Below are 19400 nucleotides of genomic sequence, written 5' to 3'. Positions count from 1 at the left end.
TATTTCAACATAATTCCCCATCAGAAATTGAGTGGGCATAAGGTATCTATAGCATGCAATATTGGCGATATCAGTGAGCCTGGAGAGGAGGGAGCCATGCCCATTGCCCATGCCCCCAAATCGATAAGCATTTATTGTAATCAGGGATGCGGAGCCGTGGAAATTTCAGACGGCTCCGGCTCTGGAGAAAAAAAATCGGCTCCGGCTCCGGGTGAAATGCCATGGCGGCTCCGGCTCCGAGTAAAATGCTCCGGCTCCAATACTCAGTACATCCCCTATGCAATTAAATACGAGTGGAAGAAAAAGACGATGGAACTGGTTAACGTCGCTTCTGTATTTGCATAACAATGCTATTTTCATATTTAAATATCACATGGTTTACTGCCTTGAACTGTCAAACCGAACTAGATCAAAAAGTTTTTCCTCTTCAAAAAAAAAGGAGCCGGAGTCGCCCCCTTTTTTGACGGCTCCGGCTCCCGCTCCGGGCTATATTGTTTCACGGCTCCGGGCAAAATATGCTGGCTCCGGCTCCGCACCCCTGATTGTAATGCATACCTACTCTATGCATTACCTATGCTTAAGACTGAACGATGAAAGGATCCATGTCCCCATAGCAACATGCTCCCCCGGCCGCCACAGCGGGCGACACTACGGCGCGGGGGTATTGCGGCACAGTGTGTCTGCAGGCGTACCCGGTAGTGACATCTAGTGACGGAGACAGAAACTAACCCAGGCGAGCATTGCGGCACAGTATGTCACCAGGCGTTTACGCTAGTGACATCTAGCGACGAAGCCAGACTACACCTCGTGGTCATTGCGCGGCGCGACATCTAGTGACGGAAGCAGAAACCAGTTCAGTTGAGCACTACGGCACAGTATGTCAGCAGGCGCGCACGTTACTGACATCTAGTGGCGGTGACAGAAATGACATCCACTGGTCTGATTTCGGCACATTAGACGCGTTTACATAGGGTTTGTTGCAAGCTTATATCTCCGTCCGTGATGTTGCAAAAGATGCCAATGGTGCTGAACAATTTACAAAATGATCCCCTCTAAATATTTGAAGACCACTGCATCGAAATTATCGCCAAATTAACGAGCTAGAGCCTCGTCAAATATGCTATGTAAACCGGGTTAATATGTCTGCAGGCGTGTAGTGTGTACGGTAGCACTTCTACCCAAGGCCTTCTACCGAAGGAGTGGGAACTGGGAAACTAGCCCGGGCGAGCGTTGCGGCAGTGTTCCCGACCGCCGAATCTTCGCGCCGACTGCATGTATTTAAAATCTCCCTTACATAACTATTTTTTGTGAACATAATAAACTAAATCTAGAGCGCATAGTTGTTCAGCATTAGCTTATCAGCGTTTGAGTGGAGTAGACTTGAGAGCTGGTGACTTGTGAGAGCTGACAGCGTAGAGTAATTCCTAATAACAACGCAATTTTGCATTTTTTTGGCAGATGCATTTCATGCTATACGCGTAATTTATCAAATGAGGAAGGACTTTTCAAATAACCTTACGTGAATCACACGAGGCGATCCCCGAGGATCCACCGACTGACACCCATACAGCTTGTGCAACATTCAACTACTCTCGCCTCCAGGCATCTCTCGAAGACCGCTTCTGACCCACGGAGCCGACAATAGTTTCCGTTGCGGTGCAGACACGAGACTACTTTTTAGCCTGTGCGACGCTCATCAGCAGTCAACGGTGCTCCACTGCTCGAGACCGGCCGCCGCCGCGTGCAGTGTTCCGAGACCGATAGACTGATATCCCGACCATACCCCGTCCACTGCCTCCCGTAACTTCACACGTTTTAGCTGCGCGACTACAATAATGTGCTCACTTACTTCTTCCAACATCGGTCGCTTGTCGCTATAACTCTATGTAAAAGTCCGGGTAGTTTTTTTGTTTGTTTATTTGTTTATGAATGGACAGTGGCTCTACTTGGTCTCCTCATCGTCGGCGGCGATGGTCCGGGTGTAGATCATCTGGGCGTGGTGCTTCGTCACCAGCTTGATCAGCCCTGAGAACAAAAGGCGCCATCAGCGCATACAGGTACCCGCACACCAGACAGCGCGGCGAACGGAATACACAATACACAATACACATACCGTCCCAGTGTGGCACAGCGCCTCCGATAGTTGTAATAGAGGCCCGCGGACCCACCACGCAGTGAGGACAGTGGCGTCACATTTCCCCCACCCCAGGCCCCACAACAGCAGCAGCAGAGCCAGCATCTGCGCGGTCAATATTCTCGCGTCATACGGCCGTTACTGTGTGTGTGTAGAGCGGCGTACCTTTGCTGTGGAGCTCGATGAGCGCGGCACGGGCCAGCGATCCGCGCACCTTCAGCCGCTCACTGACCACTGACGGCGTGATCAGCTTGTACGAGGGCACCTCCTTGTACAGTTTGTCATAGGTCGCCTTGTCAAACAACACCAGGTTGTTCAACTTGTCACGGACCTTTCCCTTGGACCACTTCTGCAACACAGACCACAAACGGGGGTTAAATCAGTACCCAGTACAGGCCTATCATCCCTTAACCCGCGCCCCACTGGGGTCTGCGTATAACACGCCCTACTGGGGGGGGGGGCTATTCATAGCCCCCCCCCCCCTCCTAACTCCGAAACTACTGGGCCGATCGTCAAAATTCAAACGGCGTCTGATAGCCCCGGAAAAACTGTCGAGCGAAACCTAATTTCATTGACCTCGAGGTCACCGATTAGAGGTGGCAAAATGTGGACCCGGGGACCCGGTCTATGGAACCGGTCTGGACCCGGATGGGTCCAGACCGGGTCCCCCAAAATATTTGGCCGGGTCCAACCGGGTCCTATCATTTCCCTGTGCTTTATGGTAAACATTAATATCTTTTATGCTTTGGCAAACATAGTCATAGTTGATGCAGTTTCCAGTTCATAAGTCCCAATTCCACTTTTGAATTTTAATATTCCAGCAGATTGGGCTACCTATTCTATAGCATACTGATACTGGTCAGTGAGGTCAGTCTTGCTTCAATTTCTTATCTTGTCACCTACAACAGAATAAACAAGTTCTAAGTGCTAGCAATCCAGAAAACATTTCACCAAATGTTTGTACGGATCACTTCCATTCAGTTTGCTGTACAGCACCTAGCAATATTTTGAGCTGTAGAAATCAAATACCAATAACATATGTAGGTAAGTAGGTATGACTGAAATCCGTTTATAAATGGACACAAATCCAATTGAAGCAAGGCTGACCAGTGGCATTCTCACCTGCCTTTTCAAAGACATTGACATACCAAAGTCACTATGCCCACCGGAAATCAGAGTTCATGTTTGATATTCAAATGCATTTCATAACTCAAACAGCTTTGAAATTATTTCTATCACGGCCAGAAGACAACTCATAAAACCAACATGCCCTTGCATAAATCCATAAAGCTAAAAATGAATCCAAGGCATTCTCCAGAAACCGTAGTATTGATCAGATTTTAGCCAACTGGCGCCGCATGGTGGCGCTAGCAGAGCGTATTATACATATAGCGCTCTACTAGCGCCATCATACGGCAGCAGCTGACAAAAAACTGAGTCAATACCAATGCCCTTCTCCAAGGCCAATGATTCCGTGTTGATGTGAAAATGGCGCATTTGAGCGTCATATATGCTATACCTTACGCACGCTAATCTACTGGATAAAGGTTACAATTTTGGAACACGTTCGGGAAGAAAGTCTCAGAACCCTTGGTATTTATTCTATGTCTAGGTACTAACAACAAAATGTAGTTTGTTTTCTACGTTAATAAATTGGCACTTAAGTCATGATCGCAACCTACTTAACCAACTTGCAGTACTTAAAAGTTTATTGCCTACGATTTTGTAGTACTTTATCCCCAACAAAATTTTGCAGTGATTTAACGCCTGTTTTGTCCATTGCTATCGTGTCGACATTTCTGGCGAACCTCACACAGTTTTCATGTTTCTATTTTGATTTTGAATGTTTTATCGTTTGGGGCCTTTGATAGTTGATAATATTTGTAAGGACTAATGAATTTAATTCTAAAAAGGAATATCTTTTAGCAAGAATATTAGAGAAGGTATGTATCAGTATGGTTCAGACTTGTGCCAAGGTCCCAAAAAGGTCCGAGATCCAGGGTTCGCAGAGTCCAAGGTCTGGGACCTTGATGGATCCTGGACCTTGCATTGTCATTTTTGTCGTGAGACCTTGGAAACCCAGGACCTTAAAACATCCATATGCCGCGAGACCTTGGAATCCCAGGACCTCAACATTTGCATATGTCGCGAGACCTTGGAATCCCAGGACCTCAACATTTGCAGATGTCGCGAGACCTTGTAATCCCAGGACCTCAACATTTGCATATGCCGCGAGACCTTGGAATCCCAGGACATCAACATTTCATGTGACATGAGACCTTAGAAACCCAGGACCTCAACATTTCATATGCTGTAAAACCATGATTGGAAACCCAGGGGACAGGAGAAGGACCTCAAAATTTTGGTATGCTGCAAGACCCTGCAGAATGCAGATCTTCAGTCCCAGTTTTCTTATTTGTCATGGGATCTTAGGAGAAGGGCCGGGACTTACACCATCATTTTGTTGAGGAATCTCAAGAATCCTGGAGCTGAACCATGAGGTTTATGTTGCACATGGGCCACTTAGGACCCTGCACTAGGTTTTCTCTGTAGACATTTCTGACTTCAATAAATATATATGGTTGAGCCACCAGCTGCAAGGGCTTAAGATAGATACATGAAGAGAAAACGAACCAGACTGTGTAGAGTAGTGTAGACATATGTATATAGAGCCAAATCGTTGTCATGGCTGTGAGGCAGAACTGGAACAAGAGACCTGGCAGCTTTTTACATTATCAATGTTGTGGATTATGAAACTGTCAAACAGTGGACAGTGGTGGTTTGGAAAACTCTTTTCTAATCTCACCTCACATATTTTCTGGGTTGTGATATGCCGGGCTTGAAGCTACTTGGAAGCTACCAACTTGACCAAGTAAGTGTCAAACTTAATTATTTGATTTGCAAGTCATCAGATCACCATTGAGCAATGAGCATCCAATATAAGCAATGAATCCATGACAGTTCAGCTTTTTCGTTTAGCAGGTTTTCGTCGGACAATTTTTCGTCTGCAGACTTTCGTCTATGCATTTTTTCGTCTGTGCATTTTTAACTCCGCACATTTTTTCGTAAGGACATTTTCCGCCTCGTCCAGACGAAAAAATGCCGGACAGAAAAATACTCAGACGAAAAATATACCAAACCAATTCGTACCTACAGACGAAAAAATGCAAGACGAAAAAGTCGGACGAAAATCTGCCGACGAAGAACCGTCGGACGAAAAAATTGTCAGATGGAATTTTGTTCAGAGCCTTCAAGTTATTGTGAATGAACAGTAAGAAAGTTTTGCGCTCGCTGATACTCTAATTCTATTGGCTTAGTCGATCAGTTTTTCTGTTAGCGCTCGCGCAAACAAGACTTAGAACATATTTGAGTTTTTATCCTAGGTATTATGTAATGTGCAGAAAATCGAAAGCATATACCTATCCAATTCAGTTTTTCCATTTTTATGAAGCCTGTAGGTTTTATTTCTTGTTTTTTGATATTGCCTGAAATAATACTTTGATGTCTGTCTTCAATAACTGTAAGGTGCTATCCTACATTCCTAATGATCAGGTAAGATTGATTTGAAAGGGACATGACAATACAAAATGCAAGGTACCTACCACCTACCTATATTTTTATGAATTTGTCAAGCTAAAGAAGGAGAGATTGATATTATGATTCATCTTTAACTTGTGTTGAAGCTCCCCCTACCTATGTTGGTAAATGATAAAACCACCACAGGTTTCCATAGGTTCTGTCCCTTTCAATGTTGCTGGGCATACGTTGGCAGAATATTTAGAAGTAAGTCTGCTCATCAGAATGTTAGTTTAAGTTCTTGTTGTGGGACCCTGAATACTTTGGATCCTGAGATGTAGGTATTCTTGCCGTGGGACCTTGAGGACTGTGGACCCTGAACTCTGAAGTGTATACTTGTTATGGGACCTTGGGGACTGTGGATCCTGAAATTTACACTTGTCGTGGGACCCTAGGGACTGTGGATCCTACAATGCATTCTTGTCGTGGGACCTTGGGGACTGTGGATCCTGCAATGTATACTTGCCGTGGGACCTTGGAAACCTTGGATTCTAGAAATTGAAATTGCCGTGGGACCTTGGAAACCTTGATTCTAGAAATTGAATTTGCCATGGGACCTTGGAAACCTTGGATTCTAGAAATTGAATTTGCCGTGGGACCTTGGAAACCTTGGATTCTAGAAATTGAATTTGCCGTGGGACCTTGGAAACCTTGGATTCTAGAAATTGAATTTACCGAGGGACCTTGAGGATCTTGGACCTTGATTTTTGGTCACGGCACAAGTCTGGTATGGTTATTGGCTATCTTGTTCCATGTTGATGTTGGGTTCTTGTTCTGACTCTGGTGAAGGCACTGGTCCATGGATCCCCAGTTCACATCATTTTTAGCAGCTGTAGTAAAAGTGGCTTAGGTTAGCATGAAATTCATTGGTCTACTTACTTCTTATATTCTTAAATGTGACCTGAATCTGGTTCCAAAATACAAACTACGAAGCGAAGTGAAATGACCATGGCATGAGTTTTTTACTTTGCAACACAAGTATGCCAAATTGGAAAGAAACTATTTTCTTTTGCTATACCTACAATTGTACACAATTTTCATAATGAATTTCGGGAACGGGTCCATCTGGTTCCAACGCTGACTTAGACCGGGTCTGACCGGTTCCAGAAATGTGCCAGTCAGACCGGGTCCGGGTCCGGGTCCCAAAATTTTCCAGTTTTGCCACCTCTATCACCGATGACGTCACAGGTCAGGTCAAAGTAAAAATTATTAGCATTTTGGCTTGATCACGTTTTGGGCTCTGGCCGCCGTCTTAAAAGTCAGATCAGGCTCATTTTTGGATCACACACTCGGGAACAGATGCTCTAGTTACCCTGAGGGTACCAAATTTGTACTTTGATTTTCAGGTCAAGGTCAGGTCATCACAGGGTATATTGAGTGAAGGGTAGGACGAACTTTGGTAGGAATTTCTAGTATAACTACTAGAAAACCTACTATATGTGGTCGGGACTAGCCAAAAGTTAGTTCAATCTAGAATATGGTAGCGCTTATGGTTGGCAGTCGTGACGCGCACGTGACAATCATTTCTTAAATTTCTTAAATAACAGGTTTTAAGGGCCGATTAATGGGCAGATACATTCAATTAGCTATTAATAATTGATTATGCAAACATTCAAGAATCTACATCATTTAATTATAGCCGAAATCACACGGCGCTCCCAGGATTCGAACTCACGACCCTCGGATCTGTAGCCCGATACGCTACCGACTGCGCTACCGACGACCGCGAACCGACGATCGGAGAGGCGGATCGCGGGTGCTGGCGTGCAGAGAAATCTTTACCCTGTACGCCGTAGAAGATCGGCTGGGTTTCGTGAAAAATGGTAGAGGAATTGTCGAAAGAAAATTCATCGGTCTATCATTTGAGACTAAGTACCATTGATTCCTTCAAAGGTTGACCGAGATATCGCTCGCCGAAAACAGGCCATTTAACATGTAAACCCTATGGGCTGGTAGGAAATGTACGCCGTGGAGCAGCAGTGCTACCAACTAACTTCGGCGGGGGCCGGGTCATCACAGGTCACGAAAATATTATATCATGCGTCGGTCACGTGACACATGTTATATGGTCCATTTAGGTCAGAGATTTCGAATTTGATGTCGTCTGTGTTATTCGAGGTCATTTTGAGTCGAATTTAGCTTATGTTAGGTCACTTTCAGGTCAAAAAAGGTCAAATTTTGAAGTTAAAATTTGTCAACAAAAAAGGTGTCTATTGGATGCAGTTTGACCTCAGGAACACGATGGTGCTATTTATATTGGCGTACGATGTCAAATACGTGCTGAAAAATTGATTTGAAAAATTAATAATTGTGAATTTTTTGCAATAATGCGTAAAACTTCGCCATTTTTGAAGATATTTAGCTAAAACTTGCTAGAGTTAGTCATAATAATGCGTTCTATCACATATATTCCGGTTTTTTCGAAAAGTCAAAAACTTTTTGAAAAAAATGTAAAAATATAAATTTTAAATATTATTATATTAAATTTTCAAATTTTTCAAAATTTCGAAAATCCGAGATAGCAGTTTGATAGCGCAGTCTATTCTGAGTCCTCTCATGCAAAGAAATTGGATCTAGGCTAAAAACTGAGCTCTTGGGAGCGATTGCCGTGGTTCAATGTTTTGCGTCGAAATCGGCCGAACATGACGTCACTCTGACGTCATTTCCGGCCGACCTATAGTAGGTAAGAAGTTCAAATTTTGTCACAAGGTGTCAAATTGATGCAGCCTAAGGTACTGAAAGTTTGGCGTCGATATGTCAAGCGGTTTGGAAGTTATTGCAGAAAAACGGGAGGGGGGCTATAAATAGCCCCCCCCAGTGGGGCGCGGGTTAACCCTCGCCCGTAAACGGCGATCTGCCACCTTCGCCCATGCAGGGGGGGGGGGGGTTGGTGCGACCCCCCCCTTGGCGTTTGAAAACGGAGCGTCGTAGAGCTTAGCGGAAAAGACCAACGGATTGCTCTCGCCGAGATCTCGCGATTGGTGGTATATTTTTTGGTCCTAGGTCAACATTTGACCTACTTTTGACCGGTCAAAGGTCAAATTTTCGGAAAAATAGAATTTTTTCAACTTTCCGCGGCGATTGCGGCAAAACGGTGGGAGATATCGACTTGAAACCTTCACTATCGTGTTCCTTGATCAATTCTCTATCGTTTGGTATGTATTTCGTTTCCCTAGCTCTAAAAATGGCGCGTTGGGAGCGCCGGAAGTCGGCAAGGTCACAGTCGGCGGCAGAAATTCGAAAAATCAAAATTTTAAATTTTTGAAATCTGATTGTATTTTTGGATTTGGGAGGTCCATTTGCTCCCTATAGAAGCTAATATTGCTGCATATTCCCATTGAGGTGACAAGAATTAGCAAAATAGTGGTTCGGGCGCTTTTCAAAAATAGTACCGGACGCTGTTCCTCTTGTGACGTCATAGCTCCGTGACCTGACCTGACCCGGTCAAGTTTCTTATACCATATGATAGCCAATACTTGCCCCAACATGCATGGGAAGTTTCATCACGATCCATCAACCGATGTCTGTACCACCGGCAGGAAACCTCGGGCGTTGGCACTCAGTTTGTGAAAATCCGGCCGGAGGCTGTTCCCTTTGTGACGTCATAACTCCGTGACCTGACATGACCCGGTCAAATTTTTTTTATCAAAAGATGCGCAAGGTTTGCCCCATAAGGTACCCAAAATTTGGCGGCGCTGCGCGCCGCCGTTTTTGCTCTATTTCCGAAAAACCTCAGGGGGGGGGGTTGCACCAACCCCCCCCCTACATGGGCGAGGGTTAACTTTATTCTTCCTGTGCATATTATGTGTAAAATGTAAATAAAACGGTTTCGGTAACCCTGGCGTCACCGGTTATGTTTTCGTTCAAGGTTAAGGTTTCCTGTATTAGGCCACCATGCCAGGACGAAGCATGCTGTGACGTCACTGGAAGAAAAGATAACGTACCACGCTATCAGCCAAGGCTATATAACTGCAGGTAAGGACACCAGCCGTTTGACCTTGAACGCCGCCGGCCGGCCGATGACGTCATCGGAGGCAAGCCGGCTCGGTGGACACATCAAGCGAACCGTGACCGACGTCCGTGGTCGAAGCTGTCTATGCACCTAAGGACGCTAAGACGGGTGCAATAACGGCGACCCGATCCGGTCTCTGGCGAATCTATAGGGGTCGTTAGGACCCAAGCCGAATCTGACAGTTTATTTTTAGGGAGACGGGGTGGGTGAATTGACAACCGATGGTTTAACCCTCGCCGGCACAGGCCATTTTGCGTCCTTCGACGGCACAAGGGGGGGGGGGTTGGTACACTTGGGGGCAGATTGATGTTCCACCACTCCAGGGTTGTATACGACTCAATCAATAGCAATCAATTCAATCACGACAAATTTGGGAAACCAATCAAATCAATCAAGTCAGAGCAGTTTTCGAGAATTGATTCAATCGACTCAAACGCGACAATGAAAGGAATCAATCAACTCAATCAAACGACTCAAACCAAGATATACATTAGGTTTTTTGCCCCACCAACTTGGAAAAGTGTCCATAGCAGTCTGGTGTACCTACCTACCTACCTACCTACCTACAGAAGAAACATAAAAATATTGTCATTTAAAATTATAAATTGCCATGCCATTCAAAGTTTCTATGTAATAAGGAAGGATACCTAGTGATGGACAGGTGGATCATGATATTGAGGTTCAATGGGTAGAATTGGAGCAGAAGTTTCATTTAATGGGTGCAAAATAACCCAGTAGTTGACTTCAACAAACGCCCCTTAACCCAAATCACCACCTTTCACCTAAAAGTTGTCAATTTAATTTTGGCCATATTCCAGCTAAGTCATCAGGCCATCTACCTCATGTAAAGTCTGTCTCTTATGTGAGTTATGCGGAGCTCTTCTGAATTGAACCCTGAACATAATGAACCTAGCTAGGTTTCATGTCACACTGACACCATATGAAAGTGTAGAAAATGTGCTACAAATTTGACAACTTCATTAGGTATGCTTTATGAAGACAGCAGGAAAGCAGGTAGGTACCTACTTACCTGCCTAGATGTGTCACTGGCTACCAACAGTACCAACGAAGGTAGATAGGTTATATGTGAAGAATTCAAAACATTTTATTGCAATACAATTTGAAACTGTTAGGACTGGGGGATAAGGATGAGCATTAAAAATATATTTAAAAGGAAATGGAAAGGCCAGGGACTCTGGAACCACAGGAACCACAACACCAATTTCGTTTTAATTATTATTTCATTTGAAATAAAACCACTTAATAATATTCGGTAAAATATTTTAAGGAAAATGAAATATATTAAAAATATATGTTATGCTTAGGCTCTCAGGAGAAAAGGATCAACAAACGTTCTGCTGCAAATTAAACAATGCAGCAAATTAGCTATTAATTTACGTAAACGTAATTAGCGAGACGAAAACGACGCTTTTGTTTCAGTTATTTTTGTAGGGGTTTCAGATATTTATAGAGTTCAGTGGGTTGTTTCTGAGGAGATGTGGAGATGTGAATTATTAATTAATCACACTTTATTAGTATATAGGGCCTTGCACTTTATCATCTGGATTAAAAAAAAGTTTCCTGCTGAGTGCAGAAAGGTAGGTAGGTGCATCGCCAGGTATTATCTCATCCATGGCCAGGTTCTATCACAGGATTGGAGCAGTTATTGCAGTTGAAAGTCAAAGTTGGCTGTTCATGTTTAGGCCCTGCTCTTTATTTGGTCATCTACCCCATATTGCAGTTGTGATGACAAGCAGTTTTCAGTGTAGTTTTGTGATCTTTGATGTCATCAATTGGTGTCATTATTTTTCGTCAACTAAAACTTATTTAAACTTTCCATTCAATCGACTCAATCATACGAGTCACTCTAATTTTCGGGAATCAAATCAGTCAACCAGTCGCTAAAGTCAAACGAGTCAGTCAACCAGTCATCTCCAAAAGTCAATCGACTCAATCCAATCAACTCAAAATACGCGTTGAATCAAATCAATCAATTCAATCGACTTGATTGGTATACAACCCTGCACCACTCTCTACCCATCGGGCGATCCCATGGCTCAGCACTGGCTGCTGCCAGTGTTGCCTGCCCTCAGCACTGCTCAGCACCGCCTGCCAGTGCCAGTGCTGCCACTGGCAGCAGCCAGTGCTGAGTCATGGGAGCCCGATGGGTAGGGAGTGGTGGAACATCAATCTGCCCCCGAGTGTACGAACCCCCCTGATCGAGCTAGAGCTTCGCGGAAACAAAACGAGCGTGTTGCCAGTCACGAGAGGAAGCCGAAAATACCCAATTTTAGGGTCCTAGGTCATCGGGTGACCTTCCAGGTCAGGTCAATGACCCGAAAACTGGGAAAATCGGGACCTGTTACAGTCTGGCGCACTGTGGTATCTCCGATTCATTTATGGAGACGTTTCTATTATTGGAAACGTTTCCAATTTTGACTACTCTTCTGTTCCAAAAATGGAAACGCTTGTTCCATAAATAGAAACGCTATCATTTCCGCACATATTTTCTTGCCAAGGGTGGCTGGATTCGATGTATAACAACTGTTTCGCGTAAAACAAGCTCAGATACACCAAAAGCACTTGTCTTCTTGCATGGAAAGCTGTCGTATGCATTAAAATTCACGTCTTTAAAATGCTCCTGAATCGTATCCATTTATGGAGACTTAGTTTCCAAAAATGGAAACGCCGATGTTCCAAAAATAGAAACGCTGAAGTTCAAATGTGTGCAAACTTAGCTTAAATGTGTTTTTAAAATTCACATGCAACTAAAAATTTCATGTTTTGGGACTGGTTTAGCATCTCGGCTCTCGGCAGTTACCTTGGACATCGGGTTCGATAATAATACCTTACGCGCCGCAACTTGAGCACATTCAAAAGTCAACTAAAACTAAGATTTCCCAGAAATTACTGGACAGATGTGGTCCGAAGTGGGCAATACATAAAGCGTAGATATCATTTCAATATATAAAATTAATATCAATGTTATACATGAGCTAGAATGAATAAATTAATCGTCAGAATACAACGGTATTTGGTGTGACGACGGTGCAGACCTTATTTTCATCCTGCTTTTTACGTATTTGCACGGAGATTTACGTTGATCCGAGCCTACGATCATATTCAGCACATTTGAAATATCATAAAATGCCCACTTAAGTCTCCAAATAGGGCTTTGCATGCGATTTAATCAAAGATTGACGACCACCAGGCCGCTGGTACACCGGAAAACGCAGCGTGAAAATGAATGAAAAACTGAAGTTCCCGGTGATGTGGTTGTTCCAATCAATGGGTCAGTCTTTCGGTAGTCTGTTAAAAACGTTATTTTTTGTTCAAAACATTCATAAATGTTATTATTTTCGATTAGAAAAACGTGTGAATTTTTTTATCACGTCAACATGTTATAAGCATCGCCTCGTTCATCAACTTTCGGTTTTCTGATCGGAAAGTCGGAGAACAGGAACATAAACTAGAATGCTGGCTGTCGATTGGTGGCATCCTGCGCATGCCAAATTGCACCAATCAATGCCCAGTTTGCTTTAAAGGTAGCGATGCACACAGCGTCTCCATTTATGGAACAGATCGTTTCTATTTTTGGAAACGGCGTATCCATTTTTGGAACATTGTTCCAAAAATGGAAACGTTTCCATAAATGGATCGGAAATACCACAGTGTGCCCGACTGTTTTTCGCCACGCCATATGTGGAAGGCTTTTGGTGTCAATACATACATACATACATACTGGTTAGAAAGTCGTAAAGTGTGGCTGCTAAGTGGCTTTCCGGGTTGCTGATCGCAAATATCGCGTTAGTTTTGATCAGAGATGATGTCTTTAAGACCAGGTCGGGCCATTCTGAGTTTGCCTGAGTCGATCGGAATTGATCTGAGTCGGTTGAGTAGGTCTGAGTCAGTTTGAGTCGTTCTGAGTCTATCTGAGTCGATCTGAATCAGTCGAGTCCTATCCTAAGTTGAATCCTAAGTCAGTTTGAGTCTGCCTGAGTCGGTTTGAGTCTGCCTGAGCCGATTTGAGTCTGCCTGAGTCGTTCTGAATCTATATGAGTTAGTCTGAGTCTGCCTGAGTCAGTTTAAGTCTGCCTGAGTCTGTCTGAGTCATTCTGAGTCTGTCTCAGTCGATTGGAACGATTTGAGTCGGTTGAGTCGTTCTGGGTCAGTTTGAGTTGTTCTGAGTCTATCTGAGTCAGTCTGAGTTGATCTGAATCGGTCTGAGTCTGCCTGACTGTCTGAGTCGATCAGAATTGCTTTGAGTCGGTTGAGTCGGTATGAGTTAGTTTGAGTCAGTCTGAGTCGATCTGAATCAGTCGAGTCAGTTTGAGTCTGCCTTAATCGGTTTGTCTGCCTGAGCTGTTCTTTACGTTATCTTCTCTTACCCAGTGACGTCACAGCATGCTTCGGCCTGGCACGGCGGCCTGATACAGGAAACCTTAACCTTGAACGAAAACGCTACCGGTGACGCCAGGGTTACCGATACCGCAACAACACTACTAACATTTTGACATCAACTTTTAATCAAATAGCCATCAGCAAAAACTACGTTTACATACCTTCTTCTTGGCCTTGCCTCCTCCAGACCCCTCTTTCTTCTTCTGGGTCTTCTGAGGCTGCTTAGCAGCCGTCTTTCCTCCCTTTGCGTCCTTTTTGGGAGGCTGTGAAACATGCACCACGATCAGCACGATCCCGCCGAAATTGTCCCTCGTATTCCAAATCCAACCCTGATCGCATACAAAAATACCTTAAGAATAAATAGCACAATATGTGAAGCGCAAATACACCACTGCTGCTATAATACCATGATGATGACAAACCGATGCACAAAAACAGAAATATTAAGTAAATCTATGCCGCTACCCACCATGCTTGACGGAAGTTGACAAAAGGAAGTGCTGTACTCTAGTGGCGGACTTTTGAAGTTCAGCACTGCTCAAACTCACATCACGGATTTATTGTGTTTTTTTTGTGTTTTGATTTATATTTCTTTTAAGAAATCTGACATATACACTAATAAACTGGAATATCATTATTTTGACAGAAAATATTGAAAAAGAAAACAAAATAAAGCAAACAGCTTGAGCAGGGCAATGTTTACGTTTCCGGCTACGTATACAATCCTACAGCTGATGCGCCATAATTGTAGACACATAATGATGGCGAATGGCAAATGGTTATTGCATGGATTAGAGATAACTCTTATCTCTTAGGTATCTCTATAGGTATCTCTTATCCATGGTTATTGGCAGGTGTCGTGGGCGGTACTGGATGTAGGGCGCTTGTTATGTTGTGATGAAAATAAATTGCCAATCTTGTTTAATTTTTGATACATTTGAACACAGTAAACTGGAAGTATTTTGTTGCATGATTCAATATTAATCAGTGTAAAATGAAATAAGTAGCCCTTCAGTTTTGCCAAATTTTGCTGCCCCTACTTCAACTACGGATCGTTTGGTTGGGCGGTGAAGATACCGATCTGATCAGGTGTGTATTCTCTACTTGCAATTCTCACCCTTGTTTGCTTTTAGATTTATACTTTTAAAGGCTGAGCTACTCTATGCGTGACCGTCCAGGAAATTACGTGCGTTATCTGCAGATCCATGATTCCGAGACTCCTTTGACATCAGTTTCTGCAATTTTCCAGAATTTCCGTGAATTATTGTACGCTGACATAATATTAACAACTAATAAATGGTTTCATGCGCTGACCATAGTCGCCCAAGTTTGCTATCTTCTATACTATTTTGTCGATAAATAGTTTCTTTTGTTAATAAAACATCAATAAAGCATTAAAATTAAAGAAAAAATTATTAATTACGTCACTTGGATTCATACTGTGCGCCACCAAGTGCGCCAACCACTGGCTCATATCACGCAATCTCGCAGATTCTGCAAAAAAGTCTGTAGCTCTGAGCGTTACATCCGGCATTTCTTGTACTGAGCGTCCGGGATTTCCTTGACTGAATCTGCGTGACCCCAGTGTAGCCGACCCTGTGTATTTCCAATCAGCTGAACTTCATCTGCGTATTGATATCCGCAAACTCGTAGATTACTCATGTAATTTCCTGGACGATTACGCATAGTGTATCTCGGCCCTAACTTGAGCTTTACAATCAACTGGTATTGGTAGCGTTAGCATTTTTGCTGCGAGTTTAAGACATTGCCTCTCGCTTGCCCGTTTGTCTGAGATGACTATTCCCTTCAGTCACAGTATTGCTGGCTTCACACGAACAGGATACCATCATACCCGAGTGAGCGCACTCGCAACCAGCATCCCCTCCCGTCAGCCGGCGCAGTGGCGGGCGGCCCACTCCCGGCGCTACGCACGCTCCACACCGCGATAGCAGCGCGTTACTCTCCCTCCCTCCTTCCCCCACAATGACGGGTGACCTCACTCCCCTCGGGATTTGGACTTGCCCTACCCGACCTTAGCGCCACGTGGTGGCTCTGGAGATCTTAAATAGACCCACTGTACAAAGTGATTTTAAGCCTGGCTATTGCAGTGGGTGACATTGAAGCAGATGTCTGGCCCCAGCTGGTTTGATTTACTACTTCAGTATTGTTGTGCAGTCCGGCTAGCATTCTTGACAAAGCTTTCCTATACGCCGAGATATCCGTCTCCTAGCTAATGTTGCAGTTTCAAACACTCGTCCCGAGTGGGTGCGTGCCAAGGCCTCGCTGATCCAATGGTCGTGTCGTGTTCCGGCAGGTGACCGTCGCGCGCCGTGCGGCCCGCCATGCTGCCCGTCTCCAGCAAGGACCGGCCGTACCGGAACAGTCTGTGGCAGCGGGTCTCGGAGCGCGTCGCCGGCTGGCTGCGGCTCATCTTCGCCGACCAGAACGCCAAGAACCTCTTCTTCTTCCTGCTGCTGAACCTGTCGTTCGCGTTTGTCGAGCTGTTCTACGGCGTGGCGACCAACAGTCTGGGGCTGATCAGCGATGCGTTCCACATGTTCTTCGACTGCACGGGCCTGCTGGCCGGCCTGGTGGCGGCCGTGATCACGCGGTGGCGCGCCAACGAGCGCTTCTCCTACGGCTACGTCCGAGCCGAGGTGCTGGGCGGCTTCATCAACGGCCTCTTCCTGCTCTTCATCGCCTTCTTCATCTTCTCGGAGGCGGTGGAGCGCGCCGTCGAGCCGCCCGAGGTCAAACACGAGCGGCTCTTTGTCGTGTCCGTGCTCGGCCTGCTGGTCAACCTGGTGGGCATCTTCGTCTTCCAGCACGGCGGGCACGGCCACAGCCACGGGGGCGGCGGCGGCCACGGCCACTCGCACGGCGGGGACGGCCACGGGCACAGCCACGGCGGCCACGGTCACGGGCACAGCCACGGCGGCGACAGCCACGGGCACAGCCACGAGCTGCCGCAGGGCTCCAACTCTCAGATCATGAAGGGCGTGTTCCTGCACATCCTAGCCGACACGCTGGGCAGCGTGGGCGTCATCGTGTCGGCCGTGCTCATGAACCAGTTCGGCTGGATGATCGCCGACCCCATCTGCTCCATGTTCATCGCCGCCACAATCGCCATCTCGGTGCTGTCGCTGATCCGCGAGTCGGTCTGCATCCTGATGCAGCGGCAGCCACGCGAGCTCGACCACCTGCTGCCGGGCTGCTACCAGCGCGTGGCGCAGCTCGAGGGCGTGCTCAGCGTGCAGGAGCCGCACTTCTGGACGCTCTGCTCGGACGTGTACGTGGGCGTGCTCAAACTGGAGGTGACGCCGCACGCCGACCCCAAGTACGTGGTCAGTCACACGCACATGATCTTCTCGGCGGTGGGCGTGCGGCAACTGCACGTGCAGCTCGACTACGCGCCCATGTGACCGCCGCGGCCACCCTAGGACCCGCCCCCCATATTTATTGGCACGGCCTCCAGGGGCTCGGAGACAATCCGCACGGCCAGCGTTCTCCACAGAGCTATTTTTATAAGTGTGCGGGCGATCTGAGGTAGGTAGGTAGGTTGTTTTTATGTTTGCATTTTATTTGGTGGCGCGCGCGCCGCCGGGCGGTGCGCGGGCATTCCTCTGTGTTCCACTGACCCTGCGGCGGTGGCCATATGTGATGATTCCGTGTTGTTACCATCTGAGCTGTTGTGCCAGATACACGTGGACCATGGTAAAGACACTATTTACAGGAGACGGTCGTGCCCAGTGGAACTCGGACCGAGACGGCGCCATGTGCGGTTTTACACCAGCTCTTCCTATCGTCCGGGTCCCGCCGCTGGCTGTGGCGAATTGCAGATCGTGAAAGTCGCTTTACAGTCGCTCATAAATACAGTCATACAGTCGCTCAAAGTGGGTGTAGGAATGCTATTTTTTATCGTATATTTAATCGCCGGGGTAGTGAAGGAAATGTGACGAGCTAGTGCGGGTCCGAACAGGGCACAAGACTGGTCACGTTACGCACGTCTAATGCATGGTAACGCACCCAACGGATACGCATTTACTTTCCCTAAATGTTTAGAATGCGGATTATCTGTCCGAAACCCCGGCATCTGGCGAAATAAGCCGGTCCGCCGCCAACTTGGTAACCTGTTGTGCGCTCAATGCTACTCGTCTCGCTGCCGCCGTGCCGGCCGGCGCCCCCGGTGTCCCGTCACGTCACGTCACGCGTCCGGTGACGGCTGACGTGACGCGTCAGCCCGCCGACGCGGCGATTGCCGCTATCGCCAGACGCCCGCCCTCAGCTGCGGGGCGGATAGGGGGCCGGCACAACCGCCATTAGCGCCGCGGGTAATCAGGCGGTGAGACAAGTGGCCGGCCGCCCCTCCGGTCCCGGTGGTCACTGGTCACCCCCTCCCCCCCCCGGACCGGTCCGGAGCGGCGGCGGTCAGCGGACGTCCGGTGCGGCCGCCGGCCGGCCGCTCCGTGGGGATCTGATAGGACGGTCGGCTGGGGGTTCCGGGCCGCCGACTGCTGCAGAGTGCAGTGCTGCACAGTGGCCATCAAACACACCGCTGCGGCGACTGACGGCGGCCGCGGTACGCACAGACACGCACACACCCACACACTGTCAGTGAGTGTACCGGCTGCGGCGGGGGGCGGAGGCTACAGCCCCGTCAGACAACAGCCAGGCTGCGGGGGCATTCGTTACCGAGCGGTCCCGACCAGTACAAAACGTTCCCCCGGCCACAGCCGTCCGACGGGGACAGGATCTGACCGCACTACGGATGGAATGGGAACGCCCGGCGAAATACTACAGAGGACGGGTTTCAATTACAGACGCACCGGTCTCTGACTTTACACGGGAACCTTGACGTCCGTGCCCGCAGTCTGACAGTTAAAACAAATGCCAAAACTGAACTGGTCTGATGGTCTGTCAGACCCGCGCTGGTCTGGTGACGGGAGTAGGCCATCGCCCGTAAATGTCAGCTGAAATAGGGACGTCCGTATCAATCGAGACAGTTTTCACGCCCGAAATCTTTTTTAACGAAAAGTGGCACCCTATCAAAATTTGATTACACGCATTCTTCAAAGTTTTTTTTTTTGACGTGCCATTCTAAAAACATTAGGGATTTCTATCCTGTAGATGTTCTATTACTCCGGAGACGTCCTTAAACTCATGTGTCGCACAATATCGGGTTGCAAAACAATAGGGACGTCACGGTTGACCTCAACCAGGCACAGACCAGCCAAGAGAGTGGGACTGCAACAAACAACATAGTTTGTGACTAGTTCA

The 19400-nt window shown here is 46.7% G+C and overlaps 2 protein-coding genes across 3 annotated transcripts; one reads left to right on the top strand and one right to left on the bottom strand.

Annotated features, from left to right (window-relative positions):
* Positions 1-1899: 1899 nt before the first annotated feature.
* LOC122382533 (40S ribosomal protein S25-like) lies at positions 1900-14791 on the bottom strand. Of its 2 annotated transcripts, none has more exons than XM_043367995.1 (4): positions 14593-14791; positions 14285-14386; positions 2300-2483; positions 1900-2025 (listed from the first exon to the last, which is right to left on the bottom strand). In XM_043367995.1, exons 1-4 carry the CDS (start codon positions 14593-14595, stop codon positions 1943-1945), a joined length of 372 nt encoding a protein of 123 aa, XP_043223930.1. In that variant the 5' UTR covers positions 14596-14791; the 3' UTR covers positions 1900-1942. The 2 variants fall into 2 exon arrangements, with proteins under 2 accessions (XP_043223930.1, XP_043223931.1); XM_043367996.1 differs by lacking the exon at positions 14593-14791 and adding an exon at positions 14530-14588.
* Positions 14792-14872: 81 nt separating this feature from the next.
* LOC122382532 (zinc transporter 7-like) lies at positions 14873-18016 on the top strand. The gene is made up of 3 exons (XM_043367994.1): positions 14873-14901; positions 14967-15212; positions 16438-18016. Exon 3 carries the CDS (start codon positions 16466-16468, stop codon positions 17543-17545), a length of 1080 nt encoding a protein of 359 aa, XP_043223929.1. The 5' UTR covers positions 14873-14901; positions 14967-15212; positions 16438-16465; the 3' UTR covers positions 17546-18016.
* The last annotated feature ends 1384 nt before the right edge of the window (positions 18017-19400 follow it).

This window comes from Amphibalanus amphitrite, unplaced genomic scaffold (assembly GCF_019059575.1).
Source record: "Amphibalanus amphitrite isolate SeventyFive unplaced genomic scaffold, NRLGWU_Aamphi_draft 000142F_arrow, whole genome shotgun sequence".
Lineage (NCBI taxonomy): Eukaryota > Metazoa > Arthropoda > Thecostraca > Balanomorpha > Balanidae > Amphibalanus > Amphibalanus amphitrite.
The sequence above is the reverse complement of the archived record's forward strand: the minus strand, read 5'-3'. Positions and strand labels throughout refer to the sequence as shown.